Source organism: Oxyura jamaicensis, chromosome 23, assembly GCF_011077185.1.
Source record: "Oxyura jamaicensis isolate SHBP4307 breed ruddy duck chromosome 23, BPBGC_Ojam_1.0, whole genome shotgun sequence".
In the NCBI taxonomy this organism is placed as follows: Eukaryota; Metazoa; Chordata; class Aves; order Anseriformes; family Anatidae; genus Oxyura; species Oxyura jamaicensis.
The window spans coordinates 5833366-5851533 of NC_048915.1; the positions used below are offsets into that span (position 1 = coordinate 5833366).

General features: G+C 50.0%; 2 protein-coding genes across 3 annotated transcripts; one reads left to right on the forward strand and one right to left on the reverse strand.

Moving 5' to 3' along the window:
• The first annotated feature begins 2660 nt into the window (after positions 1-2660).
• Positions 2661-4724, forward strand: MARCKSL1 (MARCKS like 1). The gene is made up of 2 exons (XM_035345693.1): positions 2661-2817; positions 3343-4724. Exons 1-2 carry the CDS (start codon positions 2722-2724, stop codon positions 3967-3969), a joined length of 723 nt encoding a protein of 240 aa, XP_035201584.1. The 5' UTR covers positions 2661-2721; the 3' UTR covers positions 3970-4724.
• Positions 4725-6782: 2058 nt separating this feature from the next.
• On the reverse strand, positions 6783-17955 carry HDAC1 (histone deacetylase 1). Of its 2 annotated transcripts, XM_035345524.1 has the most exons (14): positions 17689-17955; positions 17100-17217; positions 14391-14465; positions 13154-13292; positions 12420-12561; positions 11520-11612; positions 11124-11232; positions 10806-10946; positions 10207-10315; positions 9971-10101; positions 9052-9198; positions 8896-8944; positions 8447-8519; positions 6783-7648 (listed from the first exon to the last, which is right to left on the reverse strand). In XM_035345524.1, the coding sequence occupies exons 1-13, from the start codon at positions 17761-17763 to the stop codon at positions 8492-8494; spliced, it is 1356 nt and encodes a 451-aa protein (XP_035201415.1). In that variant the 5' UTR covers positions 17764-17955; the 3' UTR covers positions 6783-7648; positions 8447-8491. The 2 variants fall into 2 exon arrangements, with proteins under 2 accessions (XP_035201415.1, XP_035201414.1); XM_035345523.1 differs by having other exon boundaries at positions 6783-8519; positions 17689-17951.
• Between the last annotated feature and the right edge of the window lie 213 nt (positions 17956-18168).

Here is an 18168-nt window from a genome sequence, read left to right on the forward strand (position 1 = left end):
TCCCAGCACTATTGGCTGCCCTGGCTGGGCCCCTGCTAACTCGGTTAAAATCCTGGAGCAGATGATGCGAGGCTGCTGAGTGGCTCCAGATACATGAATAAATAATTGCAGCAGTTCCTCGCCGGGGGAACGATGCAGGAGGCAGGGGCAGGGCACGGGCAGGGGGCTGCGTCCTCCTGCCCTGGCTCCAGTGCACACGGGGGCTGCCGTCGCTGCTGCGTCCTGCGGGCTGTCAGTGCTTAACACCTAATAAATTAATAATCAGCAAGCAGTTTAAGTAGGTCTGGAAAGTGGAAAATAACAGCAGAGATGTCTCATCCCCGAGGCCCTTTAGGCAGGAGCGGTGTGCAGAAAGGCAGACAGATTTGTCTGCCCGTCCATCTGCTGGAGAGGCAGACAGCCCCGTAATCTGCCCGTCCGCCTGCACCCTGCAAATCCCCGCCGCTTCCCGAGCAGCCCAAGCCCTGCGAGCCAGCAGAGCCCGCGTGGGGTTTGGGTTTTGGGTTGTGCTGCGAATTCCCGTGCTGCGCACTGCGGCCAGCCCCTGCCCCCACCCAGCTGTGTGCACACCCCTGGTAGTGTCACCCTGCGTGGCACGGGGTGCTCCGTGCCACCAACACACCTGCGAGCAGGCTGGTGACAGCGTGCGGGCTGCTGGCTGCACCCCAGGGCTCTGGAGCACAAAGCACCATGGCAGAGCCCGCCGAGTGATTCTGACCCCGCTGCCGTCGGCACGGGCAGGGCCGGCATCGCGGGGAAGGTGGCCCTGGGAGGGGGAGGCACGTTGGAAACCCGCGGGGAAGGCGTCTATTTATAAACACATCACCCTGCGCAGCCTTGCAGGGGAAGGAGGCTTTCAAGAAAAGCTGGGATCAGGAGCGATGTGGCAAGCAGGGATGTCGCTGAGATGAAAGCCACTAAAAAAGCACACGTGAGCTTTGCAGCGCTGCTGCTGATGCCAAAGGGGGGGCTGCCCCCCCGGCAGGGCTGCATCTTGACCTGTCTAATCACGCTAAAGTTCGCCCTTTAGAAACGTCACATCTGCCTCCCATCACTTCAGCTCGGCCCTCTGATCGCTGTGGCAGGGGAGCAGCGGGGTGTGAAGCACTTTCTCCCCTCCAGCAAAGCATGGAAGAGACCCGGGCTTTGCGTGGGGGCCGAGCTGAGCTGAGCAAGCAGCACGGAGCACGGCAGCAGAGGCAGCCCTGCTAGCCCTGACCCCATCCCCATCCCTCCCACCTCACACAGGGACCCTGCTGCTCCTCCAGGCCTCCCTGAGGAGTGCAGGGGAACCAGGCCATGCTCATGCCCGGGACGTGGGGAGAGGAGGAGGGCTTGGCTCAGATGCTGCCCGACACCAGGCAGCCGTGGGGGCAGAGGCTGGGGCTCACCACCCGCAGCTCTGCCAGGTTTTGGACCCAGCAGGTACCAGCGGGGGCACTGGGGACCAAGTGGCAGAGACACGGTGTGTTTATCGTGTTTATCGACTGATTTAATGGACTCTCTTGGGCCGTTTGTCTTGCCAAAGCAATCAGCCTCGCTGTGCTCTGAAAACTGAGTGCTTTTCAACCTGGGACATCCTCCACGGCCCCCTTGCAGCCCTGCCGGCTGCTGCCCACCTCGCAGGCGGCTCCAGGAGCGGGCGGGCGAGCCAGCAGCCGGGCAAAGGCTTTATCAACTGGCAACCAAAAGTCAATAAGGAAGATGCCGCCTGTTTTAATTAACAGCAAAATTTCTCTCCGATGGGGGTGAGATGATGTGCGCCGGGGGGGAGGGAGGATGGAGACAAAACATGACCTTGTTGGCGGAGCGCACACAGCCAGGCATTGTTTTGCCCCCAGAGACGCTGGCCTTGATGCTGCACGGCTGCTGCAGCACACAGCTGGGTGCTGGGTGCTGGGTGCTGCCCAGGGCTGGGGTGGCATTGGCAGGAGGGGCTGCAGACCCCAGCGCGGTGCTGGAAGGCACCGGGGCCGTGTAAGGGTTTGGGGCTGAGATCGCAGCTCTCGGAGTGTGGATGCTGGTGGTGGGGGTCTCACTCCCAGGGGTCTTGTTCCCGGGACCCTCCGGTGACACAAGCGGTGCCTGGGGGTGCCAGGAGGGCTGACCCCAGGACACTCCCACAGCCACTGCTGGCTCCCTGCTGCAGCCGTGGCCTTGGGAGCGCGGGCAAACCGCACATCCTTCATGCTTGGCATCGGCTTCGCGTTAAGTCCCACTTTCCTTTCTCCTAAACTCGTCCTTTCCAGGAAAGCAAAGAATGGCAAGAGCTGAGAGGGCAAAGCTACCGGGCTGCGTGCGAGGGCGAGCACAGCGAGGCGGGGAGCTGGGTGCGACCCAAGTGCCACCGGCCAGCCCCAGAGCGACCTCCCGGGGGCGAGCAGCAGCCCAGGGTGGGCGACACCCCAGGGTGGGCGACACCCCAGGGTGCCGGGGCTGGGGGCAGAGGTGCCTTGGAGTGCCGGGGCTGGGGGCAGCACCGCTCCCCCCGCCGCCTCCGCCCCATCCCCAGCGGGGGCTCCCCGGCCGTCGGGGAGGTGGGGAACGGCAGAAGCCCCCCGGCCCCGACGGGGCGGTGGTTGCAGCCCGCTCCCCCGCCCCGGGGGCGGTCTCGGCGCCGTCCCGCCCCGTCCCCGCGCCTTATCAGCGCCCCGCCGGGGGGCTCTGCCCACTGCCTCTCGGCGCCGAGCGCAGCCGCGGCGGCGGGGTGGGCGCCGCACCATGGGCAGCCAGGGCTCCAAGGCGGCCAAGGCGGAGGGGGGAGCCCCCCCGGCCGGCCACGCCGCCGCCACCGAGCCCGCTAAGGCCAACGGGCAGGTGGGTACCGGGAGGCACCGGGCGCCCCGCCGGGGCGGGCGGACAAAGGCGGCGGCCGCTGCTCGGAGGGGAGGGGGCGGCCGAAACCGCGTGGGGGGGGGGAGAGAGGAGGCAAGGGAGGGACGGGGGGGGTCCCGCCCGAGGGCTCCGGGATGCGGAACCGGCCGGCACCGGGCCGCGCCCCGGGCCCCCTCCCGGCACCGGGCGCGGAGCGCGGGCGCCGCCCGGTGGCAGCGCGGGGACCCCCTCCCCTTCCCCGCCCGGTGCGAACGCCTCCGCCCCGGTGCCCCCCCCCCCTTTTCACGGCTACGTGCCCCCCGCCCCAGCTGGCTGCGGGTTGATTTGGGGGGATTTGGGGCTCTGGGGCGCCCCGCCTGGCTGCGGGTTTGGGGGGGGTTTGGGGTTTTGCTGCCCCCCCCTCCCCGCCCCAGCTGGTGGTGGGCTTGGAGGGTTTCGGGGGGATTTGGGGTTTTGGGGAGCGGGTGCCGGGTCCCGGGCGTGCCTAATGCAGAGCTGCTCCCGCAGGAGAACGGCCACCTGAGGCTCAACGGGGACATGACGCCCAAGGCGGGGGGCGAGGCGGCGCCCCTCAACGGCAACGGCTCGGCCGAGCCCCCCCAGGAGGACAGCAAGGGCGAGCCGGGCACCGAGGATGCCATCGAGCCGGCCCCCGCAGCCGAAGGTGGGGACGCAAAGCCTGAAGGTGCCGCAGCCCCCAAGGACACCCCCAAGAAGAAGAAGAAGTTCTCATTCAAGAAGTCCTTCAAGCTGAGCGGGATCTCCTTTAGGAAGAACAAGAAAGAAGCAGGGGACTCCTCAGTGTCCTCTCCCACAGAGGACCAAGGCAAAGCAGAGGCCAAGGGAGAGGAGACCCCCACTGGCTCCGGCAGTGGGACGGAGCCCTCAGCCCCCCCCCAGGAGGGGCAGGCAGAGGAGCGGGGCAGCGTGGGGCCAAGCGGGGCTGGGGCCGCTGCCGAGGGGCAGCAGGAAGCTGAGCCTAAGAGGGAGGATGCAGAAGCAGGAGAGAGCAAGGGGGAGGAGAAGCAGCAGCCGGGGGACCCCCAGGGGGATACAGCCAAACCAGAGGAGCCCTCGAAACCCGCGGGGCCTGAGCCCGCAGCTCTCGCGGTGGTGGAGCAGAAGGAAGAGTAGAGCCTGCTTGGCATCCACCTAACTTGAGACTCTTGCGCCATCCTCTCCACCCCAGTAACACCATGGACTCGCTGCCTTGCCCACACACCTCCCCTCTCTGGTGTAGAACTGACAGTGCTTTCTAAAACCCAGCCCTGAATTATTATTTTTCTCCCTCCCCTGTTAGAACGCCGGTTTGGATTCCCATCACCATCACAACTCGGAGTAGTTTTACCTGAATCCTTTAAAACTGTGGAGGAAGACTATCCTGGACATAACTGGAATTTACAGTTTGTAAGACCCCAGAGCCCACATCCTGCTCTGGTCTCTGCTGGCCTCCTGACCGTCCCCACGTTCCTCTGAGCCCAGCAAGCCAGTGACTGTTCAATGGATTCTTTTTCTCAGTTTACATTCCTGGTTCTGACTTCATTTAAAGTATTTTGTGCTTTTTATAGAAACCAATGGTTTAAAAGCTAATCTGGTTAGTTTTTTGTTTTTTTTTTTATAAAGTCTTACTATTGGCTTAAAACCGTAAAGCTTGTAAGTCCGCTGTGTTTAATTCTGCTTCTAGGGGATAACTCTTAGGGTCTGGGGTGGAGGGAGGGGGCCTGCCAGCTGTATAATGTGAAGCAACATTGTTTTCTCTGTAAATAATTTTTTAATGGCCAAAACACTTGATTTGCAATTTTCTAACTTCTAAAAAAAAAAAAACAAAAAACTGTATGGGTTTTATTGTAACATTTGAAAGGAATAAATGGTGACCCCTTTATGGGTGAGCTTGAGTCCTTCTTGTCCTGGATGCCAGACAAGGGCCAGCAAAGATAGCAGTTGCTTGTTTAGTTCAACAGCTGCTGCATTTAATCACCCCAGCCCTGGCTCTGCTTGCAGTTAATTGACTTGCAGCAGATGTAGAGCTACAGCCACAAAGGACTTTCTCACACCAGCCTCTTGTCGCTGCTACCTTAGCACTGTTGGCTCCGTACCTGATTTTGGGAGACCTAAGCACGGTTCCTGGGGGGTGGAGGGGGGGGCTTCTCACCAGGAATGCCCAAGAGGACCCAGTGTAAGTTTGGTTTAATCTTTTGTGGCTTTAGGAAGAAGCTGATCCTGCACTGTGGAGACATGCCTGATTGTACGAGCTAGTACCTGGGAGCAAAGATTTTTTCCTTCCAAAGAGAAAATGAAGGCATTTTGGATGCCTCCATCTCCTGTGGTCTGCCCAGGGACAGAGCTGTGTCTTCCTGGGGCAGGCCTGGGGAAGGAAGGAGCAAGCACTGCCCACCTTAGAGCAGCTGCAGAGCACAAAGGCGACAGCCTCCAGCAGCTCATCCTGCCCCCACGGGCTGTAGGACAGCGCAGGGCCTCCTGCAGCTAATGGCCTGCTCCTAATCCCCCTTTAATCACCTGCCCCTGCTGTTTGGGCTGGCAAAGGGGAGGCCAGAGAAAAGCAAGGACTGAGGGCTGCTGGGGCACCACCCTGCCAAGGTACGGCCTGAGCAGGGCCACCATTGCTCCTCTGTGGCCCTTGATAAAAGCCCAAAGGGCTTCATGCAGCTCATCCTATCAATAATGGGAAACTAAAAGCAAATAACCCGCTTCCAACTGCAGAAGGTATTTATTATTATCAGTAATGGGAAACTAAAGCAAGTAACCCGCTTCCAACTGCAGCAGGCATTCATCCCCATTAACCTGGGCCAAAAAACAAAAACAAACAAAAAAACACACAGGTACTGAGATCTGCAAATTATTTCTGAGGTGGAAGGTGGCTCCATGTGTCCTGCGAGGCACAGCTGCAGCAGGCCCAGCTGAGAGGTGCCGGGCTCGAGGCATCTGCCGGAGCCGCGCTGCGGCAGCCATTTTAAGACAGGCTGGAAGGGAGGAAGGCTGCAGCCGCACATTGGCATGCACGATATAGCAGGGGTGACTTGAATTGTACAGTTGTTTTTGTTCAAGGAGAAGAGGATTTTAATTGTGTGCTAGGGTGAGAAGGATAGCTAAGTTTCCTGGAGTATTATTACAGCATTGAAAGGCAACTGAGCCACTCAAAGCTTTTATTTAGCTACCTAAACAACGGATTTGGCTTGGGAACCCTCCATGTCCATTTCAGCTGTGATCAGCACTCAGTGCGAAATTAACCTGCTCCTGATTTTATTTTTTTCCACTGATTTTATTTTTTTCCACTGAATACCAGATTAAAACCACTTAAGCTCATGCAAAAAAAATATATAATATACTCCCTTCCTGTAACTTATTTTTCCCTTTCCAGACTAACATTGCTTAAAGAGCAATGTGCCACCAAACTGCAACCCCAATCAGCATCAGCAATGCTGCTGGAGGAGAGCCTGGCTGCAATTTCAGCAGGACAAGAACCGCCTCCGTGATCCTCAGTAGAAGAGCTGTGAGCACACAAAACGTACAGCATTTCAACTTCCCTTTTTCTGGAGAGAAGGGGTCATGAGAATTTTAATGCTATTTTATAAAATGCAGAGGAACAAAAAATAAATCAAGGAAATTTCAACATCTACCAAGGGAACTGAAGTGCTCTTTTACATGCAGCATGGAGCATGTTCCATACACAATGCTACAGGCTTCAGTAGATGCATTTGAACCACTATACCTAACCACCCCCCCCCCCAAAAGAGGGGGGAAAAAAAACACGCCTTACCTTTTCAAAGCCTTATTACAGTTGTCATTTTTTGTTGTAGAGCTCTACACTACACCATGATCATGACCAAGCCCCTGCAACATTTTCCAGTAGTGACTCTGAAAACCAACCACATTCCCACTCTAACCAAGTTATTTCTTCTCAGCAGAAAGCAGTACAAACTCAGGCCAACCATAGAAATGTACCAGTTTTATTACAAAGGTTCTCAAAATTCAAAATAAAAGCATCTTTAAAAAACCACAATATATTTCCCCCCCAGACACAAAGATACACTGATCTCTCTCGCTTCACATACAAACACTGAAGAGCGGGAGTGAGACGTCACTCAGATTCCAAGAGACTAAAAAACTTACGGTGGAAAAGGGAAAAAAAGTATTTAAAAAAATAAAACATTTTAAAAATAACCTGTGTTAAGTTAGCAGCATTATTAGAGTTGAAACCATCAGCAGCACTCCGTGGGAGGTACAGATCCTCTTACGGACAGAGGAATCCCCCTGAGAAAGGAGAGCAGCGAGTCAAAACTGCCTGCAAAACTTCTGCAAAGTTGGAACTCAGCAAAGCATTTCACAGAAAGCTCATCTAACGATCAGCTGTACAAAACGAGATGCAAGAGAAAGGCCAGTTCTGATCACAAAAGACCTTTGGGTGTGAGATAACGTGTGGGAGTAGGAAGAGGAGTAGTTATAAAAATGTACAGAGCCCCATCTGCTGTTCCCTTGTACAGATAACAGCTCAGACTGCTGATAAAAAGTTCTCCATATTTACTGGCCTTGAGAGCAAAGACAGGAGAGGTTCAACCTGAAAACATTTGTATGCTTCACTTCAGGGACATTTTTCAGTGAGCGACACATGACGACAAGAGGCTTCAGCTGGGCTCGGTTTGTCTGGTCTTTACATGACTTGGGAATTTCTGTCATGGTTTCAGCTAGGACACAGATCAGGACCAAGAAAGCAAATTACAGCACACGTAGCTGAGGGCAGAACAAGCTGGAAAAGCGAAGCAGGCGGCCAGACGGGCAGTAACTCACTTGCCCCCTGCAAAGAGGGGCGTAAGTATAGAAAAAAAAACGTATAAAAATTTCATCCCTTCTCTTACTCAAGATGCATAATGCTGCCACACTAACTGGATCTGCAAGATCTTGGAAAATGTTAACCACCACATTAGGGTGATTTTCGTTTTGCATTTTCCAGATTTGCACCTGCAGGGCTCTTGGGCAGATTCACTCAAGCAATTTTCAGATCTGCTTTTAAGCTGCTTCATCTCTTTCCACAAGTTTGCTGCAGGGAGGTAGCCAACTCTATTCAAGAACTGCACTATTTGACCCTGAGAAGCGGCACCAGCTTGCAGTTACTTGCCATGGTGGAATCAGACTGAAGACCAAAGGAATAGTCAGTCTCTCACAGGCTTCATTTGGGAATTCATATCTCCCATCAAAAAAAAAAAAAAAAAAAAAAAGGAAAAAAGGAAAAAAGAAAAAAAGAAAAAAAGTTTCATGGCCATCTTTCCACCTAACCTGAAATGCAGATACTACTTCTACTTAAATTATTCTTTTCCAAGGGTGGTTACTTCAGAGGAGAGTAAAGAAAGAAAGAGATTTTTTTTAAAAGACACACTAAGGAGGCAGTGGAAGGCAAGAGTGAAACTTCCCAGTCACCAGTCCTGGGCAGTGCAGGTCTCTCTACTCCGCAGAATCCTCCCTATCTGCTCCCAGAGGAGTGCAGCAAGGAATAATTTACAGTTCTCAAGTCATTTATATATTTATATAGAAATATATACAGAAACATATATAAAATATAAATCCTGTGGAATGGGAGGCAACCGGAGAAGCTAACCTATGATAACTATGCACTGACAGGTACTGTGCAGCTGCAGCCATCTTAGGTAGATTTCGTCTCTTCCTTCACCCTGTGGAAGGAAATAGTGAAGAATTTGGTTTAAACAAGTACCTCAGGCTGTACCCAAGCTAGAACTGCAGCCTTAGAAAGGTTGCTTAGATGGCCCATCCTAAAAATACTCACCATACTCTGATGTCAATCTCCCCCTAAAACTAGTAATGTTGTACCGAATACACAGTATTTTTGAGCCCTTTTCTTTGAGGGCTTTCACAGCACTTTATCAGGTGTGCTGTTCTACCTATGCAAACTTCTCCCCATGACAAAGCCATCCAAACTACCACATCCCCCTTCCAACCCCACGAGTTACACAATAACCCATCGGGGGAATGCACAAGGAAGTACAAACACAGCCAGTTAATTGCCAAGCCAAGAGACATGGGGCTCACCCTTTGGGTTCTGGTTTCTCCTCTTTTGTTTTTTCCTCTTCTTTTTCCTCTAGAAGGAGGAAAAAAAAAAAAGACATGGTAGAAGAGTAGGGAAGCACACACCAGGCAAAATTCCGTACAGCTGGAAGGGCTTCCAGTCCTAGCTTTCATTGTTACCTTTCTTCTCCTCTTCCTCCTTTTCCTCTTCTGTTTTCACACGTTTTGCTTTCTTAAAGTTGGCAACGTTTTTGCGCCCTCCTTCCCCTTCATCTTCAGAGTCAGAGAATTCTTCATCGCACGATATTCTCTTATCAGAATTGCGGACTGTGAGTGAAGGGGAGAAGAGGCTGTTTCAGCAGAGTTAAAAATTAGAAGACACCAAGCACTAACATCTCTAAGGGCATCTCCACACGTGGGAAAGAACTGATAAACCTATATAAGGCACAATTAGGCCGCAGTGAAAACACTTCATCTTTCTACCTGCCATCTCTTTTAACTGATCACTTCTGACTGCTCATGCTTAAGATCTAAGATCACATGTAGGGCTTGGATTAGATACAGCGTGATGTCTAGACTTGACAGCATAAGCAGGTTAACCAACTTCACACTGAGAAAATCTGACTGCCAGATCTAAAGGCCATCAGCCAATCTGGATAAAAACTAGCATTTTCACTGAGGCAGGCAACTTGTGGGATCAAACCTGATAGAATACTTTCTGGGAGACTGTCATAGCACCTCCATCACAGAAACTGTTTAAATTCTCACATTAAGGCCTAAGTTCTTTCATTATGGAAATTGTCTCCCAGGGAGACATTTCTCCCAGGGAGAAGAAATCTACCAGCCCTGCAGTACTACTCAGCTCCATCGCTTCATTACAAAATCAATCAGAACACTAGAAACAGACTCAAAGTGAATGACTCCAGAATTAAAATAAATCTGAATTATATATCCTCCTGCCTTTAATAAGGTAATTCAGTTTAGTCAGTGCCTGCTCAGTTCTCCAGCTAACTGATCCCGTTCAGCTTTGGCACCCACAGGCCCTGAACTGTACACTTCCCAGCAAGGCAACGCCACTATGCCAGAGGCAAGTGCATACTCGAAATGCGTTTCTCAGGATCTTCTTCCTCTTCATCTCCACTGTCTTCCTGAACAGCATCTTCGGGAATTGGCTGCATCTGGACACCAGGGGCATGAGGCAGCATGCGCAGATTCTCAAAGAGACGTTGCCTAGAGCCAGCCAGAAAAGGAATACCTCCGTCAGCAAGAAGCCACCCACGGCTCTGAAGCCCCCAGTAGAAGGTGTCAGTCTTGTGAAGAGGAACAAACACTTACTTGATCTTCTCGAGATACTCGTTGGTGTTCTGGTTAGTCATGTTGGAGGGACTGATGTGCAGCTTAAAGTCTGGTCCAAAGTACTCAAAATAGTCATTATATGGAAGTTCTGCGGACAAGTGAAAATAGAACAAAAGCCCAAATTAAGCGTGGACCGGTAATAAAATACCTCATACACAGTGGGCTTCAGTGCAATGTAAGAGCACAGCTGCATTTTCCTAGGGGTAGGAGCTGAAGATTTCATAGCCCAAACTCAGATCAAAGCAGATAGCTTAGCAACAACAGAGCCTAAGCTTATTTGTCAGTTAAACACTATCCATGCACACAAAAGTTTTCAGTAGAAGGTCATCTCATTTCGGTACGACAGCAAGCCTGCTGGGTACCTTTTGGTGGAGGGGAGACTTACAGAACTGTAATGCAAACAGGAACAGCTACTGCAAATCAGAGAATCAAAAAGCTCTTCCACGGTAATAATCAAGAGCTAATGAAACATCTTAGGGTTCCTCCTCTTCTGCAGCAACATTACTTCCCTGAGCTCTGTTACTAGATAGTCATTGTCGCTTTGTCTTGCCTCAAACATTTCAGGGGAGAATTATTACCATTTGGGATTTCAGTGTCCAAAGCCACAGCAGTTTCGTAGGTCCAGCATCTAGCCACGTTGCGGATCGTATAGCCACCTCCTCCCAGCATCAGCATAGGCAAATTAAAACTTTTTACAAACTCCACACACTTGGCATGACCTGAAGCAAAGGCAGTGGGGAAAAAGGTTGTAGCTTCACGGCATAAGGACAAACTTCTCAGTTAAAATTAATTAGATTATTTGTGCCAGTTTAACACAGGCACAGTACCATACAGTTCTGGCCTCTCAGGATCACAGACCCAGCCTTGCTATTTTGATGGAAACTCTGTACCCTTACCTTTGATGGTCAGATTGAAACAACCCAGCCTGTCCCCTGACAGAGAATCCGACCCGCACTGCAAGACAACTGCGCTAGGCTGGAACGTCTCCATCACTTTAGATATCACCTAAACAAGAAACCCATTGTTACACTTTCTCCACAGGACAGTGTCACAACAACACAGTACCGTCCACGTCAGCAAGCGACAAGAAGACACCCCTAGTGTTCCCACAGCTGTTGGCTCCCCTGTACTGGTAACACTGGGGCTCTTGCAAAGAAAAGTTTACTGATGACAGGCTGCAATTGTTAGGGAGAAATACAGCCCCCAAAGACCTTAGAACAGCAGTCTGAGTCTCCACAAGTACCCAATGACAAAGTGTGATACACAAAGAATCACCCAGCAAAGTCACTCACCGGCTTGAATATCGCCTCATAGGACTCATCATCGATTCCATCACGGAGGGGGTAGTTGACAGCATAGTACTTGCCTTTGCCTGCACCAATGTCCTGTTAAAGACAGGAGAGACCATAAGGTCACCAGAGAATCAACTGCAACACACAAATCGCACCGCAAATTATGAAGCGAAGAAGTCTGGGATTCCATCAGCATAATCCGACTGTAAGCCTAAACTCTCATGGAAGAATACTGTCCTGGCATCAGAAGGCAAGAGCCAGTTGACCCCAACAGCAGAGTATTTAGTGTGAGTGGGTGCATTTGGCCCTCTGCTCAGGGAACAAGAATCTACTACTGTCACCTTAATGCTGTTCTGAGCACACAGCCTCCCACTCCACTGGCAAAAGCCACTCTCTTACACAGCAGTAAAACTGGTGGCCAAAATTCCAGTTCCAACTGGATACCACACCTGTATCTGACTCGAAGGAGTGCCACCGTGAACACCACGCGATTCCTTAACACACAGAACGGACTCAGAGGAAGAAATGCCAGCAAGATGCACCAACACACACGAACGCACTCCCCGATAAACTTTCACAAAAACCTTGTGTGACCAAACTGAGCTTGGGAGAAGCTGCAGGTGACCAAGATGCCATTTTCAGAGTCACTCCTCTGAGCATAATTCCACAGAAGGCTGCTAAATGACCACTATCACAGCCGTGACTTCATGGCTGTATAGACCATGACTACAGGAACGAAGCACCCACTCCAAGAGCCAAGCCAGCTACCTCACATATACACCTTTGCTCTCACTAAAAGGATGCTACTTTGAGAGCATTAATGAAAGCAGGAAAACCCAGGAGAGCAGTGATTTTAGTTAAGAATTTCAGGAGAATTTTCTGCTAAGCCTTTGTTCTCACCCGTAGGTCTCCTGTTCCCGGGAAGTATTCTCCGTACTTATGAAAGGACACGGTCATCACACGGTCTGTGGTATAAAAGGCTTCCTCCACGCCATCCCCATGGTGAATATCAATGTCAATGTACAGCACTCTCTGGTGATACCTAGGATCAGAAAGGAGTCAAAATGCTGCATTTCTTCAGAGCAGAAAGTGCCCTCCCCAGCAGGGTACATGGGAAGATGGCAAAGAACTCAGTGCTGATCCCGAGGCTGCACAGCTACCAAGCAGCTGTCTCTCTGGTGTCTACAGGCACAAGAAGTGTGGAGAATGGGCACGTGCCTCAGTCAGCAGTGGAACAGAATCACCAAGGAAAACAAAGTGGCTTTTACTGCTGCAGCTGATCTTTGATGGCAGACTTGACTCAGTATATTCAGATTCAGCCAATGGACTCTGCATTTTTATGTCCAAGCCTCCCACTGAGGTTTGACTTGAGCCAAAAGCTGTCAGGGTGGTAACCAGCAGACACATCTTACAGCTGTGTCCCCTTTCTCTCGGGGGAAGGAGGAGGGCCTAGGAGTAAGCACACAATGCTCCAAGCCTTCTGCTCGCCGCACAGAGCCACAATGGGACACAGCCCTTCTGCAGAGAGGGCACCACATCCCAAAGAGGTAGCTCAATAAGACCTCCCTGGAAAACACAGCTAAAAAAGCGACAAAGAGTGGTAAGGACACAAAGAGTGGAAGGAATCCACCTACTTTAGGAGCTCCAAGATGGCCAGGACAATATCATTGACGTAACAGAAGCCAGAAGCCTCCGACTTCTTCGCGTGGTGAAGGCCTCCTGCCCAATTCACAGCGATATCTGTCTGCTGCTTGTTCAGCTTCACAGCACTGGCTGTTGGGAGAAGAATTACAAACCGTTAGCGTGAGGACAGTGTACCCATGGCAGAGACATAGGGGGTAAAGCACAGCTCCCCTGTCATCACCTCGTTGTTTCTGTGTGATTTTGGGCACAAGCCCAAGTCAAGGGTTTGAGCGCTGGCTGGCTCAACAAGCTAACAAAGACAAGGGAAGAGCAACACAGCCGCTGTTGTGCCTGCACACACTTTTGACTGCTTCCTATTTACGCCTCAGAGCATGAAATCCGCACAGTCAAGTCCACAGCATCTAGCTTGGGGCACAGTTGAAGACGGTCAAGATTTCTCAGTGCCACAATCAAGAGACTTTAATGAATGGTTTTATCCAGTATATACTTGGGTCAGTCACTGAATATGCATTTAGACAAAGAAAGTTCTCTTCCTCCAGCTCCTTCCTAAACTTTCTGCAATTTGACAAGTTTCCAAGGATGGAAACGAATGCTACATTCTGTGGAACGTACAACCTTGGGATCACAGAGCACAGTTACTTAAAAAAACACTGCAGTCAGTCCTTGTACGTTGCAGCCCTGTTACAGGAAACAAAGATTTCTAGATGTCACTGCGGGAGTAGCGGCCACAAAGATTTAGCGCCTTTGCACAGCAACACAGTTTGGTAATACCAAGACTTTCTGCAACAAAGTATTTGCAAATAGAGAAGCATTTTCAATGTTCCAGCTTTCAATTCCCTTTTGCCTCAGGCCCCAAGCCAGTGGCGTTAAGTAACCCCTTTTTGCTTTCCAGGCTACACCTACCCAGAGCAATATTTTTACAACTTTTTTTCCTGTAAAGCTCACATTGATTTCTTTTTAATTAAATCCCTGTTGCAGCCAGGGTTTTGTCTATCACACGCAGCACTGTTCTATCACTCACAGGTTCCTTCCAGGTCACTGAAGTAACTCCAACTCATGAAGCTACGCTTCACGAACGTAAAGGGATCTGCCAGTGTGCAAGGCTTGAATTGTAATGTGACAAGAAATCTGGGTCTAGCTATTAAAGAAATCAGAAGGAGTCCCAGGGCTTCCCCACCACCACCTACAACAATTACATACATCTGCTTAGGAGAAGAAAAAGCTTACCAACTGAGCCTCCAGCAGAGAGCTGACAAAACTCAAATAACCCATCAAACACAGGGCAGTCTTCCCCAACGTTGACTTGAAAAGAACACACAAGAATTAGTAAGACAAAGCCACAAATAAATGGTAAAGCTTATGCGACCAATCTGATTTTAAAAACTAACCAGATATACATTTTATTCAACCAAAAAATAACCACAAAGAAATCATTACACACGAATGCGATCAGCCTGAGGTTGCCTGATGAGGCAAAAAGGTTGCTGCTGCCAGGACGGTGCTCCTGACCCTCGTGCACGTTGTAGGAGTGCAGGACAGCAGGTGCCAGGGGCTCTGCTGAGAGAGGCACGCCATCTGCTGGGGCGCGCCACGAAGGGATGCGGAACCCAGCCCATCACCTCGGAAGATGGGTGGGCAGCGGGGAGATGCTGTCGAGCAGAGCTGCGTAATACCAAGACACGTCCTTAGCAGAACCCCCGTGCCCCTTGTGAGGCAGCACATTTATGGTATTTGGCTCTGCTCTGGCAGGGCGTGCTGGTCAGCACAGCCTATGTGAAATGGAGGCCGGCAGCATCGCAATCATAAATAAAGGCAGTAACAGCAGGCTTGGATCCAGTCGAGATTTTGCTAGGTTTGCTTCCACAAGCAAAAATAAAATCTGTATTTTTGTAGCAATATCTCTAAAATGATTTCTTTTCTCTGCTTAATGGGAAAGGCACAAGCTGCAGATCTCAGCATCAGAAACCCAACAGTGCACGGTCTTTTCACAAAGGCTACGTGTGTGTGAGAAGGGAATCTGAATGGCCTCAGTTCAGGACACAGACCTCTGAAAAGGACAATGCCCATCAGGACACTCAAAGGAAGTAATTGTTCCCCCTTTCCAATTGTTTCAGCAGGGCACAGCAAATAGCAGAGTTTGAATAATTAACTCAAAGAAGCTTTTCCTGCGAAGTGAGAAGAATTTAAGTCATCAATTTCTGCATGCTTCCCATTACAGCAAATTAAATGCTTTGCTTTTTAGGCTACGGCGTAGTCTTCTCAAGTCCTTAGACAGGCAACACAGCATTAGCAAAATTAAATTAGAAACCGTTCATTACCTTTACTGCCCCTCAGAACCTTGTGGCAGCACTGACAGTATCTGAGGGTTTTCCTCTGCTATCCTGGCAAAGACAGGAGGAGCTGCTGCATAAGCAGAAGCCAGGGAGGCTTCCCATTCGAAGCAGCCAGGATGACCAGGGAGGGAGGGGTATTAATAACCGGGGTCAAACACTTGGCTAGAGGCATAAAGCAAGACACGAGGTGCAGATGCTCTTTCCTCCTTACAGTGGGTGGGTGAGGATCTTTGTATCAGAGACAGAGTCCAGTATGGACGTGGAAACATCCTTGTGGACATCACAGCCCCTACCCTTTCCTGAAAGGAAAGTTATAGCAGGCTACAGAGACCTGTTGCCATACTGAGGAGCAGTGACCTTGTCTCCTGTACCACTAATCCATTCTGAGCCTCCCGTGCTAGCTCTTTAGCTAGGCAGAGGCTTGCACTTTACAGGTCTTGTTGAAGAAAAGATCTGCCCTATGTGTGTTTAAAACTAATTTTTGTATTTTGCCTCCTTCAGGTAAATACAGTTCTGTGGAAATACAGTACAGAAAATGTGGACTACCAGAGAGCAGAGTGGGTGTTTATGAGCCCTATCAGCTCCAGGGGTAAACAGTTCACTGTGTAAATATGTACTTTGGTATATTAAGGCATATTATTTACTGTAGGAAGTCTTTCAGTATATATTAGTCATGCCTCTTGCATGCTCGTGCCTAAATATCTATTTCAGCCGTGAATATTTCAGCTCATACCAGATTTCCAAGTGCCCTTACTTCAGACTTGAGACCCGTATTTCGTTTAATTTGGAAATTACACTTACTTTACATAAATGAATCCCACGGGCTTTTTTTCTGCTCTTGAGGAACACAGCGTGCATCATCAAAACACTTTAAATGAACCCCAAGCCTTCCCCATCTATTTGTCCTTACTAGCTACAAACCTAGACAGTCATTGCCAAAGGACATCAGCTCAGAGCTGTGCATAAACCGAAAGAGGCTCAGAGCTGTGCATAAAGCTGCCAAGAGGTTTGAGTGCTTTCGTGGACTGCAGAGGTCTGAAGAAGAGAATGGAGAATATCTCAAGGAAAAAACAAAAACAAACAAACCAACAAAAGAAACACAAAGTGGACAGGTACCATTGTGCATCTCAAACTTCCCCCACTTTCAAACTGCTGTTGCTCTGAAAATCCTTCAGAATAACTGCAGATTTTGGATGTGATTGATGAGCTCTTTTTTTTTTTTTTTTAAAAAAAAAAATACAGAACCCTTTCCCACTCCAGGACCTTTGGTTAAACAATTACACAAAATGCATGTAGCTCGTAAATAGAGTAGTTCAGTCATCTCTGAGCCAGGAAGGTAACTTAGAAGAATTTCCATTGAAATGTAAGATCAAAAAAGACCACCAGGCCAAAGGGTTCTCCTCAGCTCTTTTGACATACTGCCTTGAGAGAGGGGCCCATTTTTACATGCTGGAATTACCAGGTAAATAAAAAAGTCAGGAGGAAGACAGCCTCCAAGGGTTCCTCCTGCTCTGTTTATCACAGCCTCCTAAAGCTCGCCCAGGAATCCCAGACGCACAGACTTAGCACTGACAGGAACTACAGCGCTACACACGCAGCTTACATCTTTGCATCTGCTTGCTGTACTCAGACATGTTATCCGGGCGGATAGACCTCAGGAACTTGATGTAGTCATCGCTGTGGTACTTGGTCATTTCTTCTGCGTTTGCCTTGTGAGGGCGCTGCAAGGACAAAGGCGTGTTTTGAAATACGTCTCTCCCCTAAAGCCCATTTCCAGTCTCAGATTTACTCCCAGGGAAAAAAAAGAAAAAAAAAGAAAAAAAGAAAAAAAGAAAAAAAAAAAAAAAAAAAAAAAAAAAAAAAGAAAAAAGAAAGAAAGAAAAAAAAAAACAATCAAACCAGCAGCAACAGAGAAGAGGAATTTATTCTCAAAGGCAAGAACGCCATTACCACAGGCTGGAACACATTACACATCTAGACAAAGAAAATATTTAAGTTACGGAGAGAAAACCAATTTTCCAGTCTCCAAAGCTTATCTGATGCAAAGAACATCTCAGTAAAACAGAAATGGAAGAAAGGAGAAATACATCAGAACAACCATTTAAGTTTTTCTTTTCTTTCATTAAACTAAAAGCTGACAACTGAGCTAATATTCCCTACACATCTCTCTTCGTGCCCAGGCCCACACTTACATAGATCTCCATCTTCCTGTAGAGACCATAGTTGAGCAGCAGGTTGTGGGTCATCCGGATCCTGTGGGGCTTCATTGGATGTCCTTGGCCATAATAATAGTTTCCAACATCACCTGGGGACAGCAAGGATTTTGTTACGGCGGGGAAAAACAAGAATTCCTCCAGACACGACCACAGTGAAGCCACAGGGCCATCAGTTATCTGTGGGTTTATCCTGGGTCACCTCCCCACCCCGATATTCCCCTGCCTAGCAAAGCTGAGCTCACGCTGCTCTCTCACAGTAGGTGCCCCCGTTTTCCCCCTCCTCTCCCAGGGTGCTTATTTTAATGAAGTTTTTCACAAGATTTAACTTTTGGATTTTGGCATTTGGCTACGGGACGCACAGACCGAGAGCTGCCAGGAGCCGGGGATGGCACGCGCGGCAGCAGCACCTCACAGCCCCGGTGTGTTGGGAAATCACACCGAGCTGTGCACGTAGTT